We start from the raw sequence: 25,496 nt of genomic DNA on the forward strand, positions 1-25,496 counted from the left end.
CCAGTCGCGCGCAACAGCACATATGCGGCTCAGGACGGCCGTAAGTTGTAAATTAGGTCGTGGATCGATAAAGGGTTTGGGGAAACGGTACAGCCGCCATCGATCTACAGAAATGCTCAGCGCCGACGCCTCATGCAATATTCAAAGCGTTCTTGTGGGTGCATTGTGACGTAAGAGAGCTCGCGCGTCGATAGCAATTTTTCGTCGCTTGTTGTGTCCTCGGGTAGGTGTGCCTTGATTGCGATTCGCCCTCCCTATTATTGCTATCAGGATTTAAATTGCTTCCAATTTCGCCGTGAGGCATTTTCACACCGTTTCGGGTCGAGTTGTCGTGTGAAATTTGCAGTGCGTGTGAATTTCTTAGCTTGGTCGACTTTGTCTGGTGAGTGACGCATACATTTTTACGAGTCACTCCCAATTTTTGCAAATCGTGCAATCCGCATGAAACTTTCATCTACAGAAGTTAAGTAGATATGTGGGAATAATGTACAAGCACGTTCCTCTTTGATACTGAATTAGGTTTGAGTGGTTGTAGTTTTCGATTTCACTGCCGACATACCACAAACAATTTGAATCCATAGTATTTCTTTAATGTGCCTGAACGCCACTTTTTATACTTTGACACTTTTACCTAAATAATTGGTCCAAGCAGATAGAATACTTCATCTAAACGGTATTTCCTCGATTTAGTAATTACAACATACGCATTATGTTATTGCTCGCCAGATACTCATGAAGTGTTACAAATTAAACACAAGTAGTTCGTAAACAATCTCATAGTCTTTGGCTATTTTTGCCTATGATTCTTATGTGGTTACATTAAACTTTGATTAAAGATTACAGTGTATTTGTCACACCGATGTCTTTACGAATAATACTTGATATAAGTATGAAGCACTTTACGGTTTGTGTATCAGAGACCATTATCCGTCGAGGTTGTGTTTGACGCAGATCTGCCGCTTAGAGGCAGAAAAGGGTTTTACTCACACAAGGGGTTGTGGCCGCAAATCTGAAAACTCAAGTGCTTTTGTGACGTGCGCCACGATTGTACAACCATCGGGTCAGTTGAAATGCAAATAAATGGGGTTAGCCGGCTTGGAAGAAAAGCTTGAAAGGAAAGGCACCAGACCATGCTGTGAAGTGGCGCAGGAGGGAACTCTTGAAACCGGAGAACTTCTCAGCGGGCTCTGACACCAAGGCGCTTGCGGCATTATGTCATCACAGTCGGGGCTATTGTGATTTCGCGCGAGGCTCGGTGCCTTTTTCGTTGCGTCTTGGCAATATTACAAGGGATGAATTTGTATATTTTGCGATTATTGGAAGTGGTGAGCGTCCACCCCGCATGAAAGATTATACGGTGACGCGTTGTAAGCTATTGTGTGTGTGACAATATTGCTTCGATATTAAACAGTCTGGCGCGGAGCTCTGTTATCAGGAGTCTTTATAAACCGGACCCCGGCAGTCTGGTCACACAGTCGCGGCGATGCGGGCCGCTGAACGCCGGTCTGTCGGCCAGGGTGGAAACCTTACAGCATCCGAACTATGCAGCGCAAGAAATTAAGGCGAAATAATTAACTTTTTGTGTTCACAGGCCAAGAATATTTTATAAGGTTTTAACTTGAAACAAATATTAAACAATTAGGGTCAATATTCGGAAGATTTTGCATCGTGAATTTTGTGGATATTTTCAAGACTTGTTTTAAATCAGAAGAAGCACGTCAAAGGAAAATATCAGAAATATTATTTGCAACACAAGCCATGTTAGTCAGAGTCTCTAATCTTCGGTGTATATTATCCATTGCTTTGATCTTATGCAACCGATCAGCTACTGGTGACGAATCACAAGGTAAGTTGCGTAATTTCGATTCCGGTAAAAAAGTCGTGAAACTCACGATTCGGCGTCAAACCTTCTGCAAACAAGGTGACTCTTATACTCGGGATGATATTACTAATATGGCCGGGAAAATGGAAAGATATTGAGCAAACAAAATCACGATATACTTAAATCTTTGAAACGTGACCTCGTAAAACGTTGGTTTCTCAATCTGCCAACGCTTGCCGAACAGCGTGACAAACCCGCGGCAAAACCACGATAGTTGTGGGCCATATAGCCACGTTTAGGCGAAACTTTTTAGCCGACAGACCGTGTATTTAATTTGTTTGCATATGTTTATGCGTTTAGCGTAAACACCATAACACACCGGTTTTCCACTTGCACAAAGCCACGATGCTTTCAATTTAAACCTCTACATAAATCAAGTATTCACTGAACGCCGTTTTATGTTTCACTCCTTTAACTGCTTAAGCTTGCTTCTTGTGAAATATCGCATCATAACGGGGTATCGGGGTGTTGTATTTAAAACAGCACTTTACTTTGGTTGGGTGCCAACCTTTTTGAAGTATCAATATCTTGGTTGTAAAATTGCTGTACAATGTTATGAGTTGGGTCGCGCTCTTGCAAGAGTAAGGCGACGCGCCATGGCTTTCCATTTGGAAATTCGATGGGCAATAAAGTTGTATTGTAACGCCCAACCATGTTGATACTGAACCTAAACAATATGTATGAAGAATAACTGTTTGAGAAATGTTATGCAGCAATTTCTTGAGACCTTTTACCAATCGCTGTCGCTACCATCAGTATACAACAAATATTTACATACACTAAATCGCTTCAAAATTTGCAAAAAACGCCATATACCGTACCGTAATAGAGAGTGTGTCATATTATTGGGCGTTTTGAGTTTGAAAATTTGGGCTTTTACTATTGAGTTTCACCACTGCGAATAGCATTACAGACATACTGTAGGCATGAAAAGGTTCCGTATTCCCAACAAATTCCCAGTGTTGATGTATGCCCAGACACCGTGTTATAACGCTCCAATGAGTTTAACTGGTCGGGATTGTCAGGACATTGTTGACGCATTAGGGAGCGGCCTCACGTACATTTTACGCGACCTCATCAACTTGTAATCTTGAAACTTTAATCCTGTAAATTGCAAAGTGCCGGACGAATAAGCTTGTCCGATACATAGTGTCCACTCATGTCATTAGGTGGGAAACTTAAGGGAGCGGCGAGATTACATAATTAGCTGTAATTTCTCGACCAGTAATCTCATAAAACGCTGTAGAACTTTCAGGAGGTTCAGTTTTACGGGTTGTCGCATCTCAATGGAATTTTGAATCACATTCAATGTACGTCTATGTGGTTGTCAGTGGAAACCGTTACACATCATTGCATTTCAAATACCAACGCTCAAAATCTTTCAGTAACAACAAAATTAAATTGCCTAAAACCGGTCAAAACTTGCCTAAAATCGATTTTGGATCAATGTATTTTTTACGTTTGTTTCTTTACGTGTATTGGTTATTGTCTAGTACATTTGTCGGCAACCGCCGGGCCGCGATAAAATTTTAGTAACACAGTCCGCAGTGCAAAAAAACGTTGCTCACCCCTGGTCTAGTATATACATCCTTTTCTATTTGAATAAGGTTTTTAACTAGGTACCTAAAATTGTCAATCAATTTGTATTTTGCAGAACAATGGCTGCAAACGTTGAACAAACTCGAGATCCGCAACAGATTTAGTGTGGTACATTACGAGAAAGCCGAGGAGAGAATTTATGCTGGAGGAGTGAACTGGATTTATAAGATTGACGCGAGGAATGTCAGCAACGTCATAATGCAGGTTTGTGATCTCAAAATTGAGATGTTTTTGAGCTGGTAAACTCAAAGTCAAATGAGAATGATGCAAGTTGCATGACGGGCATGTCAAACCCATCAGTGGCTATAGACTCTAACCAAGTGTAAAATTGGTTGAATGCAAAAACGCAGTCGCTTAGAAAACAACTGAAATAATATTTCGCCTATATCAGTATCATATGTTTTATTAGATGCAAACCAGCAAGGTAATACATTTAAAGTATGGTTGGATTTAGGCGGCACCGAAGCCTTTTTGATTTGTATTTCCAATATGTCATGTATTTCTATTGACGTATGTGAAAGGCGTATTTGAATTGCGGTTTTCGGGAATTTTAAATCGTGGGCGATTTAAATATGAATCAAACCTTATATGACGTATTGTCCCCTGTGGATAGTAGGTTGGGGTTAAATGGGAGAAAGTGACAGATTTAAAGTTTATGGCCGGTTTACCGCGTTTGTTGGGAAATTTCGAAATAACGTTACGTGAACAGGCAACAGAATATTACTGCCCGCTGTGATAGTTTCGTAAGCGGAAGCAAAACGATTTTTGCAATGCTACCAATACGCGTCGTGCTTTAAGGTGTGACTTTAAAATACGTCACTGGTGCTCATTTACACAAAATAATCGTAAAAAACGCCAAATAACATTTGCGTCAATACGTTTTTCGTCTTAAAAGTATTGTTTGTTTGTAAAGCAAAATTAACCGATCAAAAATTTGCTATTAAAAGTTAAAATTTGCTATGAAAGTATACAAAAAAATCAGTTATCGGCGCTTTTTGCGACTCCAGAGAGTTTCACGAGACTTAAGAAAAGAAAACATTACATTTACAGACGGAATGGTCACCAGACAATAACTCCTACTCGATGTGCATGACGTTTCAGCGGGACGAGGTAAGTAAAATGAGGTTTGAGATTTAGATTCCACGCTCTCAGGGTTTTAATTCAAAAATCTCACTTCTCGTATAGAACCTTTGCACGAACACCATCAAGATTCTGGTCTCAGTCAACTCAACGCACCTCTACGTATGTGGCACCTTGGCGTACAATCCGTCATGCGGTTACATGAAGAAAGATGTAAGTAACAAAAAACTGCTGTTCAAACAGTCTTCATCAGAAATATTGTTAAATATGAAAAATGCTTAGGTGACAACGGTATAACTTAATCTCAAACCCAGCGTACAAAATATTGGTCTTTTATAACACATTCGACAGATATATCCAAATATATTTATAATAAATAACCATATGTTTCACAGAAGAGACATTTTCAGTTCCTTCTTCGAATAGAATCTTGCGAACTTGACACTTATTGACAATCCACGTGTTTATCAGAAATACCGGTCGTTTCATCGAAAAACAAATCTTAAACACATTATTATTTGCGTTAATTTGAATCTCACATGAAAACTTATTAGAATTGCGAAATATCAAATGCAAAATAAAGTGTTGCAACGAAACTTTGTTGGTTGCAAAATTTGCAGAGCTACAAACTGCCTCATTTATTTACATGGTTACAAATTTTGTCACAGATTATGGAGTTTTTGGATTGGACAATCCGACATCGTTCGTTTCGTGCTCCACATAACCCGTTTACATCAACTGTAGCAGTTGCAGCAAGTAAGCCAGCCCTTACAAGCCACCAAAACTACATTTGATATCGTTACAACTTACAGCGAGTGATAACAAACCGAATACTTCGTTTGCAGATGAAACGCTTTTCACCGCAACTAGTAAAGCTCGAATGGGAATGGAAGGGATGATATCAAAAGCGCTGAACGGATTTAATCTCAGAACCATAGATGAGAATAAATACTGGCTGAACGGTACGTGCTCTATTTTGCTATTTACTCAAGAAGTTTTTGCCCAACATATTAAAGCGGTGCGGGTAAAGAGTAAATATTGACTTTGCGGCGTTTGCTTGACGCGACCTTTTTAAAGTTATGTTTCGTTTACAGACTTTCAATAACCTTTTCTTTTCCTGAAGCTTGTATATTGTGGGATAGGCTTGTTAGGATTGAATCTTAATGTATATAACATGTAGAAAGGCGTGCGTAAAATGCCATAACAACAAACAGTTGATACTAGAACCATGATTTCATCTATTCTTACTCGGATTTTTCCACAGTTTGGTTTTGTTTGTAGCGATTTGATCCATGACTTTAACCATGAAATTTCACCTTTGGTTTTGCAATCGTTTATCCGTGACAAGGTTTTTTATTGTTTGTGTGCCGTCAACCTTAAACTAATTTCTACTGTGAGTTTATTCAATGGATCAATGCCACTAGAAAGTCTGCCGCTTCAACCTTACATGGAAACTTATTGTCCAGGCTAATTTTGAGTATTTGAAATGGGAAAAAATCATTGTTTATTGTCCAATCATTGTTTAAAATCGGAAATGGTTTTGTAACAAACATTACTTCTGAACCATTCATTCCGATAAAAATCCACTACAACGGCACGCTATGCAATTCTGCCCACAATCTTTGGCATATAGACATAAAGTATCGTTTCTTATTGTGACATGTTTTGCAGCACTTGTAGTTTAAAAAGTCGCTTCAAATAACAAAACGTTTAAATTGACAAATGGTGCGCTCGTCTGCAAAAGCATCTTTGCACTTTTTTTCAAAGTAAAACAAACCGCGGATTTGCGGCGAACCCAGACAGCCACGAAACAAGTCCGGAATTGTGTGAAATCATTTCCTGGAACCGCCGTGCATTTAACCATGTCGAACCACACACAACACTCTAGCTCAATGCAAGTAAAACCGTGTTTTTGTTTCACACAGAGCCTCAGTTCGTCAACATGTACCACTCGCAATACAAGGACAGTCGCGAAGATAAGGTGATGGTATTGTTCCGCGAGAAAGCGGAGGAATTTCGACCGTTCGATTACGGCCTTGCATCAGACCCAGATCACAGGAATCAAGTTAGCCGAGTGGCCACAATGTGTCTGGTGGGTTTATACTGGCTTATGTACATGCTATGGATCTTATACTCAGTCTTAGTAACCCTAACACATGGGCAGAAGTATTGACAAAATTTTCAACAAGTGCGCCTTACCTCAAACGCTATAGAATGGTATTGGTTTATAAACTACCACAAAACCGCATCAGATCTTTGTTAAATGTATAAAAACAAAACAAATTTAACAAACGTACTCGGAGTATAAAACCAATTGAAAGAGGCATTTTGTAAAGACTGAGAACCACTACAATACATTAATGCTATACAACCGATTACAGAAAATGCCTCCAACACAAATATGCCACAGACAGGTTTGCAATTATGTTGAATTACAAGTGTTTTTGCTCAAAAACCTAGTGTATACAGCGCACAATGCAAGACATTATCGCACATGGCACTAATATGATTCAACAGAAATAGAAACGGCGTAATATTATTGTAAACTAAAACTTAAACCTATGAATCATACTGATACTCGACAATGGCATTGGCGTATATTTCTTCAGCCAAGCACAAGATAATGTCTGGCTTAAGAACCGACAATTGCCCACTGTGGAAAAATAGTGGGTATCCGGTTTGGCTAAATCGCTAATTCTTCGTTGGAGCGTAAAGTTTTGTACACAAAGCTATCAAGGGGTCATGGATTTCACAAAGATCTAGTTTCTCTTTTTTGTCATAAATAATTCAAACTCAGTCCATAAACTTGACTCGGCTCACGAAGTCTATGACGTAATAGTCACGAATAGAAAGGAAATGGGGGATTTAAACTCGAACGCCTTCCCATAATATCACGACTCGTTACGCTTACCCACACTTTGGGGTCATTACCCAGTTTGCTCCACAGAGGGGAGTTACCGTTGATGCACAAACTTTTACGACTAAAGTTTGCTTTAAAAAATTCATGTTGGTAAAAACGTTTTGGGCTGAAGCAGTTGCGCTTTTATAGCAAGTTTATTTTTAAGTTTGTCATCTATAACCCCGTCAGTTGGTGCTCGATAATGTTACGTAATAATGCTTGTAATTGTTTGAAACGGAAACTGGTTTGGGCGGCAAAATTATTCAAAATACTTGTCCTAAAAAAATCCGTCGTTTAAAAGTTTAACATAACTTTAATATCACTAGCTAGAATGGATGTTTCACTTTGTTATGGTTTTATCCAGTGGTGGGATTCAAAATTTTTTTTTCCCGCCGATTCATTCACAAAAGTCATATTTTTCAGCCGGTTCTGTTACAAAAGGCCAATTGACAGTAACTAGTAATGCTAACCGGTTCGCTGATCTCATAAAATTTCGTGAGACAATTACAGTGCGAACCGGCTGAATCCCACCACTGACTTATTAATTATTAATTTTGTAACTCTTTAATTTTACAGAGCGACCACGGCGGTACTCGTTGGGTTCTTCACATGAGATTCACCACATTCAGAAAGATGACAATCACATGCACGACAGTAAACGAGGGTGGGGCAAACCCGTTCAGATACGACAATTTGGGTGAGCGAACGTTATATTTACGATCTGTTACCGCACACTTGGTGTTATGTTACATTCGATTGGCCGTAATTGACAAATTTTCCCCTTGACAGAATCGACGTACATGATGGAGAATGCTGAGGATCGCACAAACCCAACCATGTACGCCCTCTTCACATCCGCCAAGTAAGTGATCAGATGTACCAGGAATGGTTTAATGTTACCGGAACGCAAGAATACTGCGTTTTAAGAACATTTTAGCATCACGTTGTGTTGCTATATTAGCGCGATTTTTTCGGAATCGCTGTCTGCTCGTAATTGTTCCTGTAACTCGTTTAATCGAAATATCTCAGTTGTAAAACTTCATTGTAAATGTTTACTCGGTTTTAGTTGAAAAATTTAAGGCATTCAAACGATTTTTCAACACACTGACACCGTATTTTGGAACTCAAACATTATATATTATGACTTAGATTTTAATTTTTTGGGGGGTTGTTGTTATGACACAAATAATAGTTTTTTTAGCGGGAACCCTTTTATCGTGCTTTTTTAACTAAAACAAACTCACCCTTTAGCGGCCAGAATTGTTATTTGTTTATTCTCTCTTTTATATTTTCTTAAATTAAACCTTTTCTTTCGTGTCGACAGAGACGGGGGAGATGCGTCAGCAATGTGCGTGTATAAAATGAAGGACATTCGGAAGTCACTGGACAGTCAGGTTTACTGGAAAAACCGACACGATACTGGAAGTGAAATTACAAGCAGTTATGGCGATGATGGCCCAGAAGCTCCCGGCAAATGTGTGGGAGACACAAGAGAACTCCCACAGTCCAGGTTTCTGTCTGATTTTTACTGTTATTTTACTGGTTTTGTGCTGTACAACTCCAAATGCAGCGCCGATTGGACGCACTATATGCGAAATTGTAAATATCTAGGCCAAGTGATTAACCTATAGTTGTAGGATTTGATGTGAATAGTAAATTTGCATTGATTGATTTGTTTTACATTTTAGAGACATAATTAGCAATCTGTTGATATTACCCCCTTCAGGAAACCGTATTTAAACAAACTGCAGATTGTCTGTGAAAATACAACAATAAAATTCATTTCAGAATCGATTATATCAACAGTATTTATAACGTGTATTCTGTATTTTTTTCCCATTAAGTTTCCCGCTTTAAATTTCTTGTAGCAAAACGTGTTGTCTACAACATGGTTTGGCGTAGCAGTTATTTCAATCAATGCAAATTGTTTCGTATTTCCTGAACTGTTGGTTATTTGGAAATCGTGACACAGAACCGCCAGTTCCATGCAAAGATGCGGGCAGCGTTTTTTGCGTCTTTAATTCAAATGGAATTCACACCCACAGTGACCTATAAGCAAATGTTTGGAAAAATTACAAACACTCCAGACATCGTTTATTTATCTATAATGTTACGTCTGCCAAATACAGCCGGATTTAAATGAAATACGACATACATACAAATGTTTGGAAAAAACTAACCCTTAAGAAGTCGTTTACTTTTCCTATAAGGCCAAAAAAATGATTTTCTACCCAAAATTTGATTGAAGTTATTTTGGGTAAATACACTACCCAATCCACTAGATTTAGATTTTAATGATACCCAAAATATTTCCCCACTTTTTCGGGTGAACAAACACACTACCCAAAACTTTTTGTACCCAAAATTTTTGACAGTGCATCCTTATGTATTTTTGTCAAATTATAAAGTGTTCTTTAACCATCCGCAGGTTGCTATTCGGCATGAAACACCCTACAAAGTTTGGCAACATTTACCCGAGCAGCGGCAAGCCATTGTTCCAAGCAAAAGGCGAACGTTTCCGACACGTCGTGGTCCATCAAATGTCCAGTTCCGACTCCAGCCTGCCCTATGACGTCACAATCCTCTATCTGTCAAACGGTAACTGGCATTAGATCGCAATAGCTGTTTGTGGGTGAAAGGTCAAACGTTAAATAGAATTAGGGCGGAGACCATGGCTTGTTTTGTTCAAATGCACAGCTATATGTGAAAACGCATTCTTTGAATTTGAACCTGGCATAAATATTAGAACTCTATCCGATTTATAACATGATTAATAAAGTACGAATTAATTTTCTCAATTAACCCGATCTTAATTATAATGTTGTACTTCCAAATAATTTTACTACAGAGAAAAATACCAATATTGGTTGTTTGGAAGAATAGACGCGACAATTCATGACGCACACAACATTGTTATCCCGTTTTCTTTAATTTTGTGATCATTATTTCATATATTTCTAACAAAGCTAGACAAAGCAATTAAAAATGCGAGATATTTCTACGCTTTGTTAAAAATAGACTCAATTATATCTAGAATTAACTTTTTAATTTCACAGAGGCTTGTGAGTTGAAAAGAGTTGTGGTAAATACAGTGACATCGGAATCGTGGAATCTTCCCACTATCAAACCTGTTCCTGTAAGTAAACTGGGATCCGTATTTCCGTAAAGCAATTTTATGGGGGCCAGTAGATTTTCGTATAGCGTAAATATACGTGCTTTGGTTTCTGTATAATTGTACAGCAACTTTAAATTGCTGAATATAATGCCACTTAAGTGGAACCACTTGCTGCTGGGGTCTAACAAATGCCGACTTGAGGCTCATTAAGACTTGGCCGAGTGGTCCAGGGCGCCTAACCCTTGTACAGATACAAAAAAACTGACGGGCATTCGTTTCGAACCCCATGAAAGAAAACAAAATAAAAAAGTTGGCCGTTGTGTGATTAATTGAAACTACTCGACCAGTTAGGCTACGTCTATCATTGAAACGCGAGTTTTTTCAACTTTTTAACTCCGTGTTATTTCCTCACACCAGGAATCAGATGAAAAGATGCTCATCCAAAAACTGGTAATACGTGATCGTGACGTAATTGTGACGTCAAACCGCACCATGATCCAAGTGCCGTTTGCGTCATGCTCGCTGTACGCGGGTTGCAATGAGTGTGTGAATGCAAAGGATCCTTACTGCACATGGACCAGAGCTGGGGTCTGCAAATCCGTTTTTGAACTAAACAGGTAATCTAAATTTAAAGATTTTTTGACACCGAAACACTTTTATTGTAAACCATAACTTAGAATATATGTATGCGTACAAGCTTCGACAGTTTTGTTTTTGATCAAGATGTGACTTTATCTAAGTTACGACCTTTCGTATTATTGCATCAGCTGGTTATCAGCTGTGCTTGTTTTTGTTTTTCACTTTAAAATGTCAAGTTTAAGGCTAGCCAAGCCAAACACAAACATACGTTATACCAGAGTTTAATTTCGGAAACACTGTTGTTGTAATCTACCGTTTCACATTTTACTTTTGTTTTTCAGTTTCTGTTGATACTAACCACAATTTTGCAGCGATAAATTCAGACTAAATGCAAAATAACTGCTGCTTATCGTTTAATCGAAACCTCTGGAGCGATAAAATCGTTGAAATTGTAAACTGACATTTCGTATATTGCAAGTCACGCATTCATGCAATCAACAACTTGATGCACCGTACATAAGCTCACTGACATGTCGTGACGGGGGTATAATGTCATGCTGGCCATTGCACACATGATGGTTTTTAATGTCTGCATAACACACACGAGACGTTGAAAACCTTTTAAGAAGTGAAGATATTTCGTGACAACACGTGTTGGAATAAATGTCCCGCTACCGAAAGGTTATCGACCTAACAGTACAACGAAACCGCTATCAGTCGTTATCAGATAACATATGCTGCTTAATGACTGGGTCAACATCAATAACATTTTAACCAACACAAGTTATTGAAGAACTTAACTTTCAGTGTTAGGGCGATGTCATTTGAAGGTGTTGACAATGTCCAAATAAAACTTTAAAAAAAGTTGAGTTAATTTCATATCATGCTTTATTTTGGGGGCCTTTAGTTTTTGCAACGTTTGTTGGTGTTGAAACTTATACCAGAAAAAAACTCTTTAAAATCAGCGTAAAAACGTATATTTTACTTCCGTATGAAAAACAATGTTATAGTTACGTAATACGTTTATTCACATCATATTGCCATTCGATTCTCCCTAACATTAATACCAACACCTGCGCATAATTTTCCAGTCAATTTATAAAGTTGTTTTGAGTTTATTGCTTTTCAACCACAACGAGCACTTACTAGTGACCTTCACTGACTTGTGAAGCACGCAGCAGCCTGCAGAGGGTATATAACAGGTTTCGGTAAATGTTTGAACGGAAATTACTTGCGTTTCTGAACAGCTGGCGTTAAAACCTGGGTTGTGAACCGTCCAAGCAGAGATAATTAATATTCAGTTTCATTTTGCGTTGGTCGTGGAAAGACAGACAGCTCATAGGATGTAATTGCGGGTGTTTGATTAGTTAAAATTACGGAAGTGGTTTTGGGGTTTTACCCGAACTGTGTCTGTAGCGACGTTAATGAAAAATCAACGCTTTCAAAAGCGTTTTCGCCAAAGACAAAGAATGAAACACAACATATCACTGACGACAAAAACGATTAAAAACTGATTTTGATACTTGGCAAGATTGCCAATATGAAAGTATTAGGTAGACATGTTTGTTAACAAATATGTTACAAAAAATAGATAATGACAAGCGTTTTATGAAGCCTCCCACACACGTACATAAAACACGACCATTATTTTTCGGGATGTTGTATTATGGCAGATTGATATGACAACCATGTGTGCTAACAAGTGAAAGTTTACACTGAGCCTTATATACATTGAAAACCACTTCCTTGGCAGTTGTCTGGGCGTTTCAATAACATGACAAAACAGCCAAGTTCATTATATGTTCAAAATTGACAACAGTGTCGTGAATATTTCGTCATGTCCCATTTAAGCGCAATGGCTATTGTATTAAAGTGCCTCTTGATCAAAGTCTGTCAGATTAAGTTAAATATTTGATTTATAATCCTTTGCTTAAACGGGTTTAGACACTCAAGAGATATGTTTTTTTAGTTTACGTGGCGGTAAAGGTTCGTACTTATTCGGTTCGTACTTATTCGTTCTCAAAACATTTATAGCATCGGACTTACCAAGCGTTTCATGCAAAAATTTATGAAAACAAGTGAATCTAAACCTGTTTTATTTACATTTTTCTATTTTTATTTACAGCATCGTGGAACGCCAGGAAGGTTTAGACGCTGAATGTCCAGAACCGGTTGATCACCAACAAATTCGAACAGGTACTTGCGCTGGTATAACAGCCCTAAAATCCATTTCCCCCTCTTACTCGTAATTAGCAGTCGGAACACGACCTACCCAATTAGCTGCCATTTACATTTAACTACTGACCTCATAACATTAGCAGACATCATTTAAAAACGTTTACGGCAAGATGGACTCAATATGACCCTTAGTCGTTCATTGTAAACTATAAGTCGCAGTTAGTTTATTGTAAGGCATTAATTGGCGACGTTTACTAAACTTTGATTTACTTGACGTACAGTGACCAACCAATTAACTAATTTGCCTGGTTAATTGCTTAGAAATTAAATGGAGAACGGACTTATTACGTTTACATTAAAGAAAACGTCACAACGGCAATTGTTTTTTATTTGTGACGTAGACTTTACCCTTAGTGTTCGCTTTAATTAACTGTGAAGTAAATGTTTTGGGACATGAGTTCCTGTAAGTTTTAAAATTTGCCATCACTTTGTCTTTACACTTTTTTTACATCACCATCAATGGATAAAACAAGATAGTTATTCCGTTCAGACATTGATAAAAAATACTACCACTCAAATAAACAACATTTTATCGTTCCAAAAAATTTAAACTACTGTACACGTCGGTTAAGCCGGAGTCGGTCAATTCCGGATCTTCACCCAATTCAGGCAAAACTTGAGATACAAATGATTTTTAATGTAGTAAGGCTTGAACTAATCGACATCAGTTAATCCGGATCTCCGTCTAATTCGGATAAACTGAGTTTTACTTCATTTAAATCAGTATTTTAATATTGCTTTTCCCAAACGAACAGATATAATATCGGAGCTACAAGCAAATCTAACAGCGGCCCAAAAACGCGACGAAGAACTGCAAGCACAAATCGACGCCCTGAACGACAAACAAGAACAGCACATTATGGAGTTACAGGGATGCAGGAAAATGAGTGAAGCATTCGACTACTCAATGGGAAACATCACAATTCAGTTGAACAATAGAGTGAAGGCATTGGACGCTTGCAAGAGAAAACAAAATTCGCTGTTGGATCAATTGAGCTTGTGCAAAACCCGAGCGCAATCTGCAACGGCTAAAGCGGCCGCTGCGTGGAAAAAGTAAGTAAAAAGTGAATGTTTTTTCACGGGGTTCGAACCCGCGACGCTCCCGGGGATAAATCCCGATGGGTCAGGCGCGCCAGACCATTCGGCCAAGTTCCTGTCCTTAGTGGATTTGGTTTTGTTGGTTTGGCGATTGTCAGTTGCCCTTTATCGCCCTCAGGCGTTAAACTTTAACATCAAGCATTGATTTAAGTTGTTGTGTAGAACATAAGCTAAAGTGTAAATTATCCAAGTACAATTAAAGAGATTGGGCTGATTGAACTTCATTAAAAAGGTTTACAAGCCAAATGCGTCAGCTTTAAATGCCAAAATGATATAGCCGATTTTGAAAATTATGTGTGAAAACCACTAAATCTGTCGCTATATGATCCGATCTTATAACTAACACTTTGTGGAGCTGTAGGTGTAACCAAGCAGCATGTAAGAACTTAGAAAATAGAATCTTATTTTTGGAACACTATCGGCAAATACTTTTACGCGACTCAAGTGGATAATGACATGAGCATTTGCCAAAACGTTTGAAATATAAAGCATGTCGCTTTTTACGTCTTTTTGGGCCGTTATTTTTATCATTAAATTTAAGAATGTTATTCATTGCATTTGTTAAGATTGACGGCGGATTCCCGGGGCGGTGAAATGGCCAAAGTGATAAAGAGACTTCGTATGACGAACTACGACACGCAACTGGAACTGCTGACGTGCAGCGAATCTTTAAGGAACTGCACTGAGGGATTGGCGAGCAAGACGGAGAAATATACACTGGCTAAAGCGAAGATGGAAAGCATGGGACGAGCGTGCAGAGTGCAGAAAAACATGGCGACCATAGCCCTGAGGAGTCAAGTTACAGGTTTGTACGAGTGTGTGTTGTTTAAATTTTTTAATGTTTGGTTTTAGTTTTGGCATGGATTTGCAGTGGACAAAAAATTTTGGGAAATTTTCCAAAACTTTGGCACACCGATCTTGAAGAGTAAACATTTTCCAAAAAATCCATTTTGCCCAAATTTTGCGCGTTTTTTTATTTTAAATCTGCATGGCGTGTTGTGATTGGACGGCTGGTGGCACGTGACCTAAAATCTCTTGCAGCGCTGCGTAATGTATCTGATCACATGCGCAAAAACTTGGTGGCAACAAAAAGCAAGTGCAACGTTTCGACGACGTCCGCAAACTGCAACAACAAGGTGAAGTCAGTGATGCGTGACGTGACGCGGCTGGTGGCAATCAACCGGAACATGACACGTGACGTGGAGAGTCTTCAACAACAACACGACAATAACTTGCAGCTGATTCGTCAACTGACATGGCTTCACCGAAAGAACGGTGCGTGTGAAATGCATGATGTGACGTCAGCGGTGACGTAGAGTTTGTGCTGTGACGTAGAAAAAATCCAGCTGCTTTTGTAACCAGCTCAGCAGCTAACACGGACAAAACGTTTACGCTAACTTACAGATATTTTCTTCTGGAAGTTTAAACAGCCACAATAAAACTTGAATGCTAATAATAGCCTATACGACTTTTGTTGACAATTTTGCTTTTTTAGAAAATTTTGCGGTATTTTCCCTGCGAATTTATCTTTTCACATCGGCAATTGTTAATTTCAAGTAGTTTTGAAATGTTTAAAAATATTTTAAGATACTATATGATTTAAAGCAGAGGTCGGCAACCTTTTTTGCACTGCGGACCGGTTTGAAATTAAAATTTTATCACGGACCGGACTTTAAAAAACTGCAAATAACCAGTACTGAAAACTAATGACAATTATTACAAGATTGATTCAAAGTGAATTTTGACCGGGCCGCGGACCAGTGGTTGCCGACCACTGATTTAAAAGACTTCATATGAGTCCATTTCGTTTTTAGGGGTATTAATGCTTTAAATGCATTAGTTTTATTTCAACACTTTACTACAGGACTCAGAGGGCAGCAGAAATGCGAATACGACGGATGGTTCATGTCAAACACAACAGGAAACATGTTTAAACTCGGAAAAACTCGGCTAGGCTTTCTACAAGCGCGGACTTACTGTAGACAAAATGGAGGTTCGCTTGCCGTGTTCAAGGATCACTCAGAACTAAGGTACATTCCACGTAAATAAATGTTTAATGCAATAAGGTGTGGCTGTTTTATAAACCCTCTGGTAGGAAGCTGGGTGAAACGGTTGTTTGAGCATATTGCTGAATGGTGTCCTTAAGTGGCTTTTATAGCCGTTTAGAATTAACACAAGCCAGGTATACAACTCACTGTTTATATTCTCAAGTTTCTCGTTAACACAAGGCAGTTTGTAACGCTGAACATCAATTTAAATTTATAAACTACAAGAAAAAATAGCTATACTTTAAACATGAAACTAGAATCTCCCAGCTGGTTGCTTGGTAGATGAAGACTTAAAGAACCGTATGTCTATTAATTCAAGTTTATGAAAACATTAAGTCGTTCATCATTTAGATTTTAAAATGTATATATTTCGCCTTTATGGCATCATCAGTATATAACAAAAATTATACAAAAACTACTAACGTCTGGTTCACAGTGTGGTTCGGTTATGCCTTAAATGGTGACACAACGTGTTCTTTCGTCTCCAGATACATAAACAACGTTATTCGAGCTTTCAGTCAACGTCAGCCATTCTGGATCGGGCTGGTAAAACACAAAAACGGAACCCTTAAGTGGCAAGATGGCTCCATTTTGGATCCGTCCGACTTGGAACGCTTCCCGCGAAGTCAAGAAGGCCGTCTTACGCGAAAGTAAGTCACAATTATGTTGTAGGCATTGGTGGAATTCAGATTTTTTTTCAGCCGGTTGTGTTACAAAAAGTCCATTGACAGTAACCAGTTATGCTAACCGGTTCGCTGATCTCATAAAATTTCACGAGACGGTTCTGTAGAACTGGTGCGAACCGGCTGAATCCCACCACTGCTTGTAGGGAAATATTTTAACAATAAAATTGTAATTAACCAGCATTTTTATCTCATTTCTCGACAGGCCATCTACATATTGATTACCGCATGTGTTTTGGTCGTGTGTTCAGATTTTATGTTTTGCATGGAGTGATACAGCAATATATTTTTTGGGTGGCATTTTCCTGGAAACGAATTGTGTTCTATAAATTCTACGATAAAAATTTACACAAATCTGAATTCAACGCGTTTAACTGGACTCGTTCGCCTTTTGTCCCCCATACAACCTTAAATAAAACATGCTAATTATGTCTACGTCCAAAAACGGAATATACATCGATAAAAATCGTGACACCGTGACCAATTAGCGAAAACAATATCTTCGTAAAACTACATGAGCGCATCGAATACGTACGAAAATAGAAACAATATTTGCTCCTCAATCCCGAAAAAACACTAAAGCGTGATTATCGGAGCGTAAACTACATCACGAATCAGATTTCGGGGTAAAATGGTAAAAGTTCAATTCTTAGAGAAGAGAAGTAATTGACGAATTACTGCTTATCAACTTTTTCTTGTAAGTCTCTTACTGCAGTATGTGTATGAAATTAGTATTGGTAACTGTTTTTAAAACAATACTTCATGAAATAGAACTTCGTGAAAATAAAACACCGTGAAAAAAAACTATAAACGCAGAACTTCACGGAACATAACTTTATGAAACAATACAACGTGAAATATAACCTCGTGAATAGACGCCTCATGACATTAAATCTCATGAAACAAAACTTCGTGACACAAAAATGTAACGACAGTAAGCATGAACATGACTTTATGAAACACAACCCAATATGAACCAAACTTTTAGATAACATAACCTAATTCGAGCAAAACTAAATGCGGTTCAAAAATTGCGAAGAAACCGAATATTTAATCCATTTAAACTCTGCATGCTCTAACTAGTAGATTACACGTATACCCGTGTTGTACAGTACCATGACAGTGCAATAATTGTGACATTTATATTTGCAGCGTCATCTACTGTGTCGAGCTCACCGCGGCGCAGAGATGGAGTTTAGTTCCTTGTCAGAGAACGAGAAGACCGATATGCGAACGACGTAAGTAAAAAGATTAAACATCAACAAGTGAATAAAAGTTTTTGTTTGGTGGAAATAATGCGGTTACTTTCCCAAAAACTTTTTGTGAACAAATTGAAGCAGTTCGCTTAAAGCAGATTATGAACTGGGCCAAACACTAATGCACCTTTAGCGTTTAAAAAAGTTTGCAATTGTAGTTGTCAGTTCCTGAAACACTGGTTAATTTATGCAAAGGAAGAAATAGTGTTTGCATTTTTTTCTGTCAAACGCAAATCTGGTTTTGTTTTTACGTTAGAAAAAAATAAACTTCTTCCTAATATCCCATGATATGTATCTGAAAACTCAGTTAACGCATTGGTCGTACCCCTAGACCAGTAGTTCTCAAACTGTGCGTCACGACGCCCTGGTGCTTCGCAAGTCCAGAAAACTTTTCCAGAGGCGTCGCAACAAAAAAAGTATGATAACCACTGCCCTAGACCCCTAAAACGTAGGCCTCAAAAAGCCAATGTCCACAAATAGTGATACATTTAAAAATCGGCTATACTTAATAAAGTAGAAAATATTTTTCATTCACTGTTTTCTTTTATCTGTTGCAGAAGCCGTTACTGGCGAAAAAAGCGGAAAAAATTCCGAAAATTATTTTCAAGTTCTGGTAAAATCTCGATGAGAAATCTCGATTCCGTCAACGTTTATGTATTTATGACGTCACAACTTCAAAGGAACATCAGACGCGGTTCCGCGGTGCATGAGAAAGCGGTGTATGACGTCATAATGGCGACTTTTCTCTGTAGCGCATATACGTTGTTATGTCACTAATCGTGCGTGTGTCGGCACCATTATATGCAGTATTCGCTACAAACTTAAAATTGTATTTAGAAATCGAAGTTTTAAAGTATGTTTTGGTCAACATGTCTATCTTACACATTTTTTACGTTATTTTGTTTGTATTTATTTTCTCACGCTGCCTAGGATTTTCGTGCGTCTATTTTTGCTTGTTTTGTTGCAGTTCTATTTCTTTTCGTTAACAACACTTATTCAGTTAACTACTAACCTGTCAATAATATTTCCCTATGAATGTAATAATAACATTTAATGTTGTTGAACTTTTAAATAATATTATTTATAAACGTTGAAGTGGTTGACACTGCTTTAATTTATGTTCAGTTTGGATCCAAACCGTTGGATCGAAGAATGTCATTTTTCACTGCCCAAAATCACATTACTTTCTTAATCTGAATATTACTTCTGAAAACCAAATTTGGATTTTTTGGGTTGCTTATTTGCAACTCTTTGGCTCCATTAGCGACCAACGTCGTAGCTGATAAACTCTGGCTTAACAAACTAAACGGTTTAAACGAAATTTGCTGCCAAAATCGCGCAAATGAGTAAAGATCTTCAAATAATTTGACTTTCCCACAGCGCTTTTTAACCCCACAAGTACATGCAACGTTTAACAGTTCATTACTAATGTAAGACCTAATTCAGTTGGATTCAAGCCTTGATTTCCTTACGCAGTCGATTGGCGTTTGCGCTTTATACATTCGTCTTTTGCATATTGCTTCTTCCTTGTTAATGTGAAATAAAGTTATAAAAGTCAATTCAGCCTGTTTCAAACTTTCGAAAGAAGTCAATAGGCAAGGAAAAGTGAAAAATAGTGACGGATATTCATTGGGTTCCGAGCACTTTAAAGTTCTGAAGGGTTTGTTATAAGAATTCGAACAAAACTAATTTACTTGTATGCATGTTTATGTACTGATGGTGTGATATAGTAAAAAATGCCTACTTTTTCTGGTTATAGGCTACTTATAAGCAGTATGTTGGTAATACTAATATTTATAAGTGGTTCCTCGCAGTTGTTTTTACAGGCTTTGTGACACAAATCAGATATGCAAGCTTACTTCTAAAATAATGTGGACCCAGAGCGCAATAAGGGCCGTAAGTATTGTCAGCAGCTAAGTTTAGAACCTAAAGAATCCCGACACTGGATACTCGGTACCAGTTGGCGTTATATCATTCTACTATAAGCGGAACACACCGAAAGATACTTAGTAACTTGCAAGTTTTGGTACCTACGCCACTTTTTGTACGGAAAAGCTGTTGGATTCGCAAAATTTTCATTTAACTCACAAAATGGTTTATTACGGAACCAGAAAAAGTTTGTTAAAAACTATCCCAGATAATAGATTGCAGTTGTTGAGCATTAAGAAAAGCAAAAGCCTAAAAAAATGTTTGCGTTTTAACTAAAGATAACGACAAATGCGTTGACCTACCTTCCTGCCACAAGGGCTACTGTAAAGTTCGGATCAAAATAGATTATACTGTAGTGTAGAGGATTCTTTTCCTAGAAATATTTTCACGGACAAAATTCCAAGTTCCAATGCTAAGAATATAATTTAACTAACTCAGCATTGCGTCTGAGTGGGATAAAAGTAATGACCTCCACCTTTTCAACAGTGATAAATAAAACACAACATAAGAGTGAGGAGTTGTTATATCAATGAAATTGTGCATGTAGGTTTGGTGCAACGCAAAAACTTTTCACGATGAAAGACAAAAGGGTGTAAAAAGTATCATTTTCATGCGAAGTTAGATGCTGAACACACATATGTAAGCTGTATGAAAAGACATAAAAATGTTGTTAAATTTGCTGAACATTAAATAGGAAATGACTAAAACTTAAAGCCAACACGTTATAATTAGTTCAACAACACAAATGCCCTTGAAACTTGTAAAACTTAACTTACTACAAATATGTTTCAAAACATACATTTTAAGTTTTCAGACACATTTTACAAATTTAAACACAAAAAGTGAGGTCATTTTTTAAACTACAGCTTAAAATTGAACATTAAAAATTTGTGCAAGGTCTCTTGATCATCACAAATGTAAAAATAATGTCTATGTTGATCGAAACTTTTGGTTCAAAAAATAAAATAGTATAAAACGAAGTTGGCAACGCACACGCACATTCGGAACCATACAGGAGTGATAAAACAACAAATAATTTAGTACAATTGCACACCTCAAACTTGTGTGTTAATATACCTATTTAATCGCCTAGCATGAAATGTGAAACTTGTGTAGATTGTGACGGAGAAGTGCAATAAAATGCGGAACTAACTCTGCTTTAAACTCTTTGCTGCTTGAATTGTGTTTTTGCACAACATGGCAACAGTCATCGGACCAACACCACCTGGCACTGGAGTGATGTGGCCGGCTACCTTTTTCACTTCTGTGAACAATAATAAACACAGTTAATTGTTTCAATAGACCAAATAGCTAACTACTAAAACTAATAAATTGTTAGTTCTCGACTGATGGAATTTGCAATCTTAATGGGGCACTAAAGAAAGAACAAGCAATGTTGTCATCAAGACCAAACTTAGTAGTGAAACATAAATTATGAGGACAAAGGTTTTTTGGCATATTATACCTGTTAAAATGACCAATTTGTGTAATTTAATAAAGTGTTATTGTTCAAGAAACAAACTGTTTATTTCAAGGGGTTTTCCAGTGGATGGCACCATTCAACAGTTAAAAAACACTTAATTAGTTTTTTTAATAACCTTTTTTCATATTTTCGTGGTAACATAGAGAAGATTTTTCTAAAGTACGATTTATTTTGTAACTTACTATCAAAATCAACATCACCGACAAGTTTAAACTTTCCGGTTTTCTCATCCTTGATTCTGTTGATCCCAACATCAATGACACAAGCTCCTTCTTTTATCATATCAGCTGTAATAAGCCCAGGAACTCCTGTTTACAAAAAAAAAACTACATAAAAAGTGTGCTTAATCCATAACTGGGAATAACTATACAAAACTGAAGCTTACAATAAACTTGAATCAGTCTGTGTTTCAGTCATGCAACGTAATATCAATTTCACCGCTACAGTGGCATCCTCAGTTCTTACACAAATCTATTTTATGGAGTACTTACCAGCTGCTGCAATAATGATATCTGCATGTTGGGCCAACATTTTAAGGTGTTCCCTCGGAGTGTACCTGTGGGTTTGGATAACTGTAGCATCACCTGCAAAAATACATTAGTTGAAGTGGTTGAAGCTTTATTTTCCAGCGTTGTCATGTCGCAATCATGCTACATATAATGGTGGTGGTAATAAAAGAAAGGGCAAATGAAACACTTTGATTCACATGAGAGAACATGGTAGTGTGGTCACTATACAGTAGTAAATAGGGATGGGCCGAGCCGAGCCAGAACCGTTTTGCTCGGTGCTTGGCCGAGCGGTTGCGCAAACTGACCCGAGCACCAAATTTGCATATTCATACTAACATACGAATATTTTTTTTGAACAGGTACACAAGAACAAAAATGACAGTTTATTTAAATGCGTTATGATTGTAAAAAAACGCGTACTTCTAGCGCCTGTACAGCTTAATACATCACTGGTGACGTAAAGGACCTAATAACGCCAAAACCTCTGTAGAATAGGGGATGTTTGTGACGACATAATGCACCCGAGCGTGCTCGGCCAAACAGAACACTTGCAGTTTTGGCCCATCCCTAGTAGTAAATACTTAAAACACAGCAATGTTAATTTTTGGAACCTACCTCCAGGTCTTTCATGTCGATGATCTGTGTGGAGGAGCATAGCAGCTGGCATCCCAACATTCTTCGATCGGCCACAAACAAGAGCAATCTTGGCAAATGTCTCCACACCTGGTAACATACGAAATAAAAAAAGAAAAAAAAAGAAAATAAATCAGGTATTGGTTGAGGCATGACTTTTCTGCACATTGCTCCCAATATGGTGAAGTGCTGTTGAACGGTCAAAACAGTGTCCACTGTCTTCAGCTTACATATAATAAGTACTGTATACACAAATAGCTGTAAAATACACTGTCAGATGTATAACAATGCCCTACAGACACATAGTAAGTAAGTAGTAAGTAATTTATTTTGCTGCTTAAGCGGCAGGGTGGCGAAAGACCCTAAGGCCACCTTGTCAACCACCCTTGATTTCAAAACAGGCAATCAAATGAATAAACTAAACAAAAACATACAAAGGTAAGAAAAGAATCCCCCATGGGAAAAATTTGCATATTTGACACATCAACACTTTTGACTTTTATAGCCTGATAAATCAGCATTGTTAACAAAAGTGGAAACTGTGATAAATGTTGCCAAACTAAAAGCATTACATATAAAGCAAAGCCTTACACTTTTAGTTTTTGACAAATACCTGATCTTTTGATCATTTCCCAGACACCAGCTGGAGTCGCAGGCATCAGACATTGCTGATCGAGACAAAGACGACCAATGTTGGTTATATGAAAGCCATCCACATCTTTTTCTGGTGCAATCGCATTGCATGCTGTCCTCTCATCTGCAAACACACAATCATCATGTGAATGTAGTGGAATATGGAAATACATGGTTGTGTAACACACAATACAAGTTTATAATTTAACAGGCAGATATTACCCACTCTATTGCAAAACAAAAACATTTACTTCAAATATTATACTAAACAAACTATAAAGTAATAAAGAGTTGGAAAGGCAAAAATAGCATCTTTGGAGCTATCAGTATTTTGATGCAAAGCGAAGCATTTTTGCAAGCTCTTGCTTAAGAACTTGGGTTGTCACTTACCGATATGCTCTGGTAATGGTAGTTGTACCAGAATTCCATCCACTTTATCACTTGTGTTCAGTGAATCAACAATTTGCAAAAGTTCTTCCTGGGAGGTTGCTGATGGTTTGCTTATAGTTTCACTGCTAATACCTGGGTGGAAAAAATATTGGTGGTTTATACCAAAATTACAGCATTAGCCACGGTTTTAATAATTTAGTTTTGCATCAAGTTAGAAACAAAACAATGTGACAAGCTTTAATAGACATGCAAATTATCAAGTTACATTTTTGAAAAATTCTTGACATTCTGGTAAGAATTAGAAATAGCATAAGGCATACAAATTTGTGCTCTTTATATAACTTAGGTCTGTAGTTGACACATGTTTGCAGCAGTTTAGTTTAGTAGTTATAGCAAGACAAAATATTGCAAAACTAAATTGCTTGGTAATAAAAAGTGCTTTAGACCAACACAAATAAGTAAATTAGACTCTGCCAAATAATGAAACAATTCTGAGCAAAAGTATACAAGTTATTATTTGAGTGTAAACATCACATTTAACTTTGCATCACTCCATCTATTACTGTTGTGCAGCACCAAGTAACATCGCTTCGGTTTTTATTTTGCATGACGGTTACAATAGAAACTGTCGAAACATTGGGATGTTTGCACCCAAATACTGGCTTGCATCTTTTTGCCTAGAATTTTTAAAACTGTGCATCATGTATTTAAAAACATGATTTCCAAAAAGAAATTACAATCAAATTAAAGACAAAAAAAATAAAGATTTCAAACACACCAACTTTACTGCAGGCTTTTACTTTATTTTTGATATAAGTTGCACTAGCAGGGTCATCTCCAACCAGCACAGCCGCCAGGTGGGGAGCACGGTTGCCATCTTTCATCCATTCGTCTATTTCAGCTTTTACCTCTTTGTGGATATCACCAGCAAGTTTCGTTCCGCTAATAATTTTGGCCTCATTCCTTAAAAATAGCTTGAAAGTAAATCTTGCACAGAATTTTCAAATATTATACAATGCAGTTACCAAAATCTTGTATAAAGTGATTTAAAATAAGAAATACACCAAGTCTAGTCCAAAAACATAATTGCAAAAATACGTACCTTGCAGATGATGTGTGTATCGATGCACATTTGATTGCTTGCCCTAACTGTACTGTAGGTTTGACAAGCCTTGCTTTAATACAGATTACTAATCCTATCCTAAACATATTTAAACAAATCAGGAAAAATCCTAAAACGTAACAAATGAATTGCAATTTAAAGAAATAAAACTAGTTTTACCAATTAAGTGACTTTGCAAGTTTGTACAAGTTGCTTAATGTGATTTATTTACACAAAATCTTCAGTCGCGTGTCATTTTTGCAGAAAGACGAATGTAAATTGTTTTGCGCAATCGAATTGGGGAAGTGAAACCGGAAATACGTTAAAGTACCCTATACTG

At 37.5% G+C, this 25,496-nt stretch overlaps 2 protein-coding genes across 4 annotated transcripts; one reads left to right on the forward strand and one right to left on the reverse strand.

Annotated features, from left to right (window-relative positions):
* Positions 1-1,575: 1,575 nt before the first annotated feature.
* On the forward strand, positions 1,576-20,036 carry LOC145238131 (semaphorin-3C-like). 3 transcript variants are annotated; one of them, XM_080101202.1, is made up of 21 exons: positions 1,576-1,846; positions 3,537-3,685; positions 4,532-4,591; positions 4,667-4,774; positions 5,230-5,317; positions 5,407-5,523; positions 6,487-6,653; positions 8,037-8,157; positions 8,250-8,322; positions 8,785-8,970; positions 9,889-10,058; positions 10,517-10,596; positions 10,993-11,192; positions 13,280-13,350; positions 14,148-14,445; positions 15,057-15,295; positions 15,532-15,765; positions 16,355-16,520; positions 17,027-17,188; positions 18,374-18,459; positions 19,035-20,036. In XM_080101202.1, the coding sequence occupies exons 1-21, from the start codon at positions 1,759-1,761 to the stop codon at positions 19,103-19,105; spliced, it is 2,934 nt and encodes a 977-aa protein (XP_079957328.1). In that variant the 5' UTR covers positions 1,576-1,758; the 3' UTR covers positions 19,106-20,036. The 3 variants fall into 3 exon arrangements, with proteins under 3 accessions (XP_079957328.1, XP_079957330.1, XP_079957329.1); XM_080101204.1 differs by lacking the exon at positions 15,532-15,765; XM_080101203.1 differs by lacking the exons at positions 18,374-18,459; positions 19,035-20,036 and adding an exon at positions 17,427-18,356.
* Positions 20,037-20,911: 875 nt separating this feature from the next.
* LOC145239137 (bifunctional methylenetetrahydrofolate dehydrogenase/cyclohydrolase, mitochondrial-like) lies at positions 20,912-25,309 on the reverse strand. The gene is made up of 8 exons (XM_080102420.1): positions 25,157-25,309; positions 24,833-25,017; positions 24,055-24,186; positions 23,645-23,788; positions 23,014-23,121; positions 22,381-22,473; positions 22,072-22,197; positions 20,912-21,670 (listed from the first exon to the last, which is right to left on the reverse strand). The coding sequence occupies exons 1-8, from the start codon at positions 25,261-25,263 to the stop codon at positions 21,555-21,557; spliced, it is 1,011 nt and encodes a 336-aa protein (XP_079958546.1). The 5' UTR covers positions 25,264-25,309; the 3' UTR covers positions 20,912-21,554.
* Between the last annotated feature and the right edge of the window lie 187 nt (positions 25,310-25,496).

Source organism: Phallusia mammillata, chromosome 7 (assembly GCF_965637545.1).
Source record: "Phallusia mammillata chromosome 7, kaPhaMamm4.hap1.1, whole genome shotgun sequence".
Classification (NCBI taxonomy): Eukaryota; Metazoa; Chordata; class Ascidiacea; order Phlebobranchia; family Ascidiidae; genus Phallusia; species Phallusia mammillata.

Excerpts from the sequence above, each read along its gene's own strand:
- LOC145238131 (XM_080101202.1), top strand. The coding sequence starts at position 1,759 with ATGTTAGTCAGAGTCTCTAATCTTCGGTGTATATTATCCATTGCTTTG. Across the intron at positions 10,597-10,992 it reads CCACTATCAAACCTGTTCCT|GAATCAGATGAAAAGATGCT; the intron begins GTAAGTAAACTG and ends TCCTCACACCAG. Across the intron at positions 16,521-17,026 it reads AAGGATCACTCAGAACTAAG|ATACATAAACAACGTTATTC; the intron begins GTACATTCCACG and ends TTTCGTCTCCAG.
- LOC145239137 (XM_080102420.1), bottom strand. The coding sequence starts at position 25,263 with ATGTTTAGGATAGGATTAGTAATCTGTATTAAAGCAAGGCTTGTCAAA. Across the intron at positions 23,789-24,054 it reads ACCATTACCAGAGCATATCG|ATGAGAGGACAGCATGCAAT; the intron begins GTAAGTGACAAC and ends GTGTGTTTGCAG. Across the intron at positions 22,474-23,013 it reads TCGACATGAAAGACCTGGAG|GTGATGCTACAGTTATCCAA; the intron begins GTAGGTTCCAAA and ends GTATTTTTGCAG.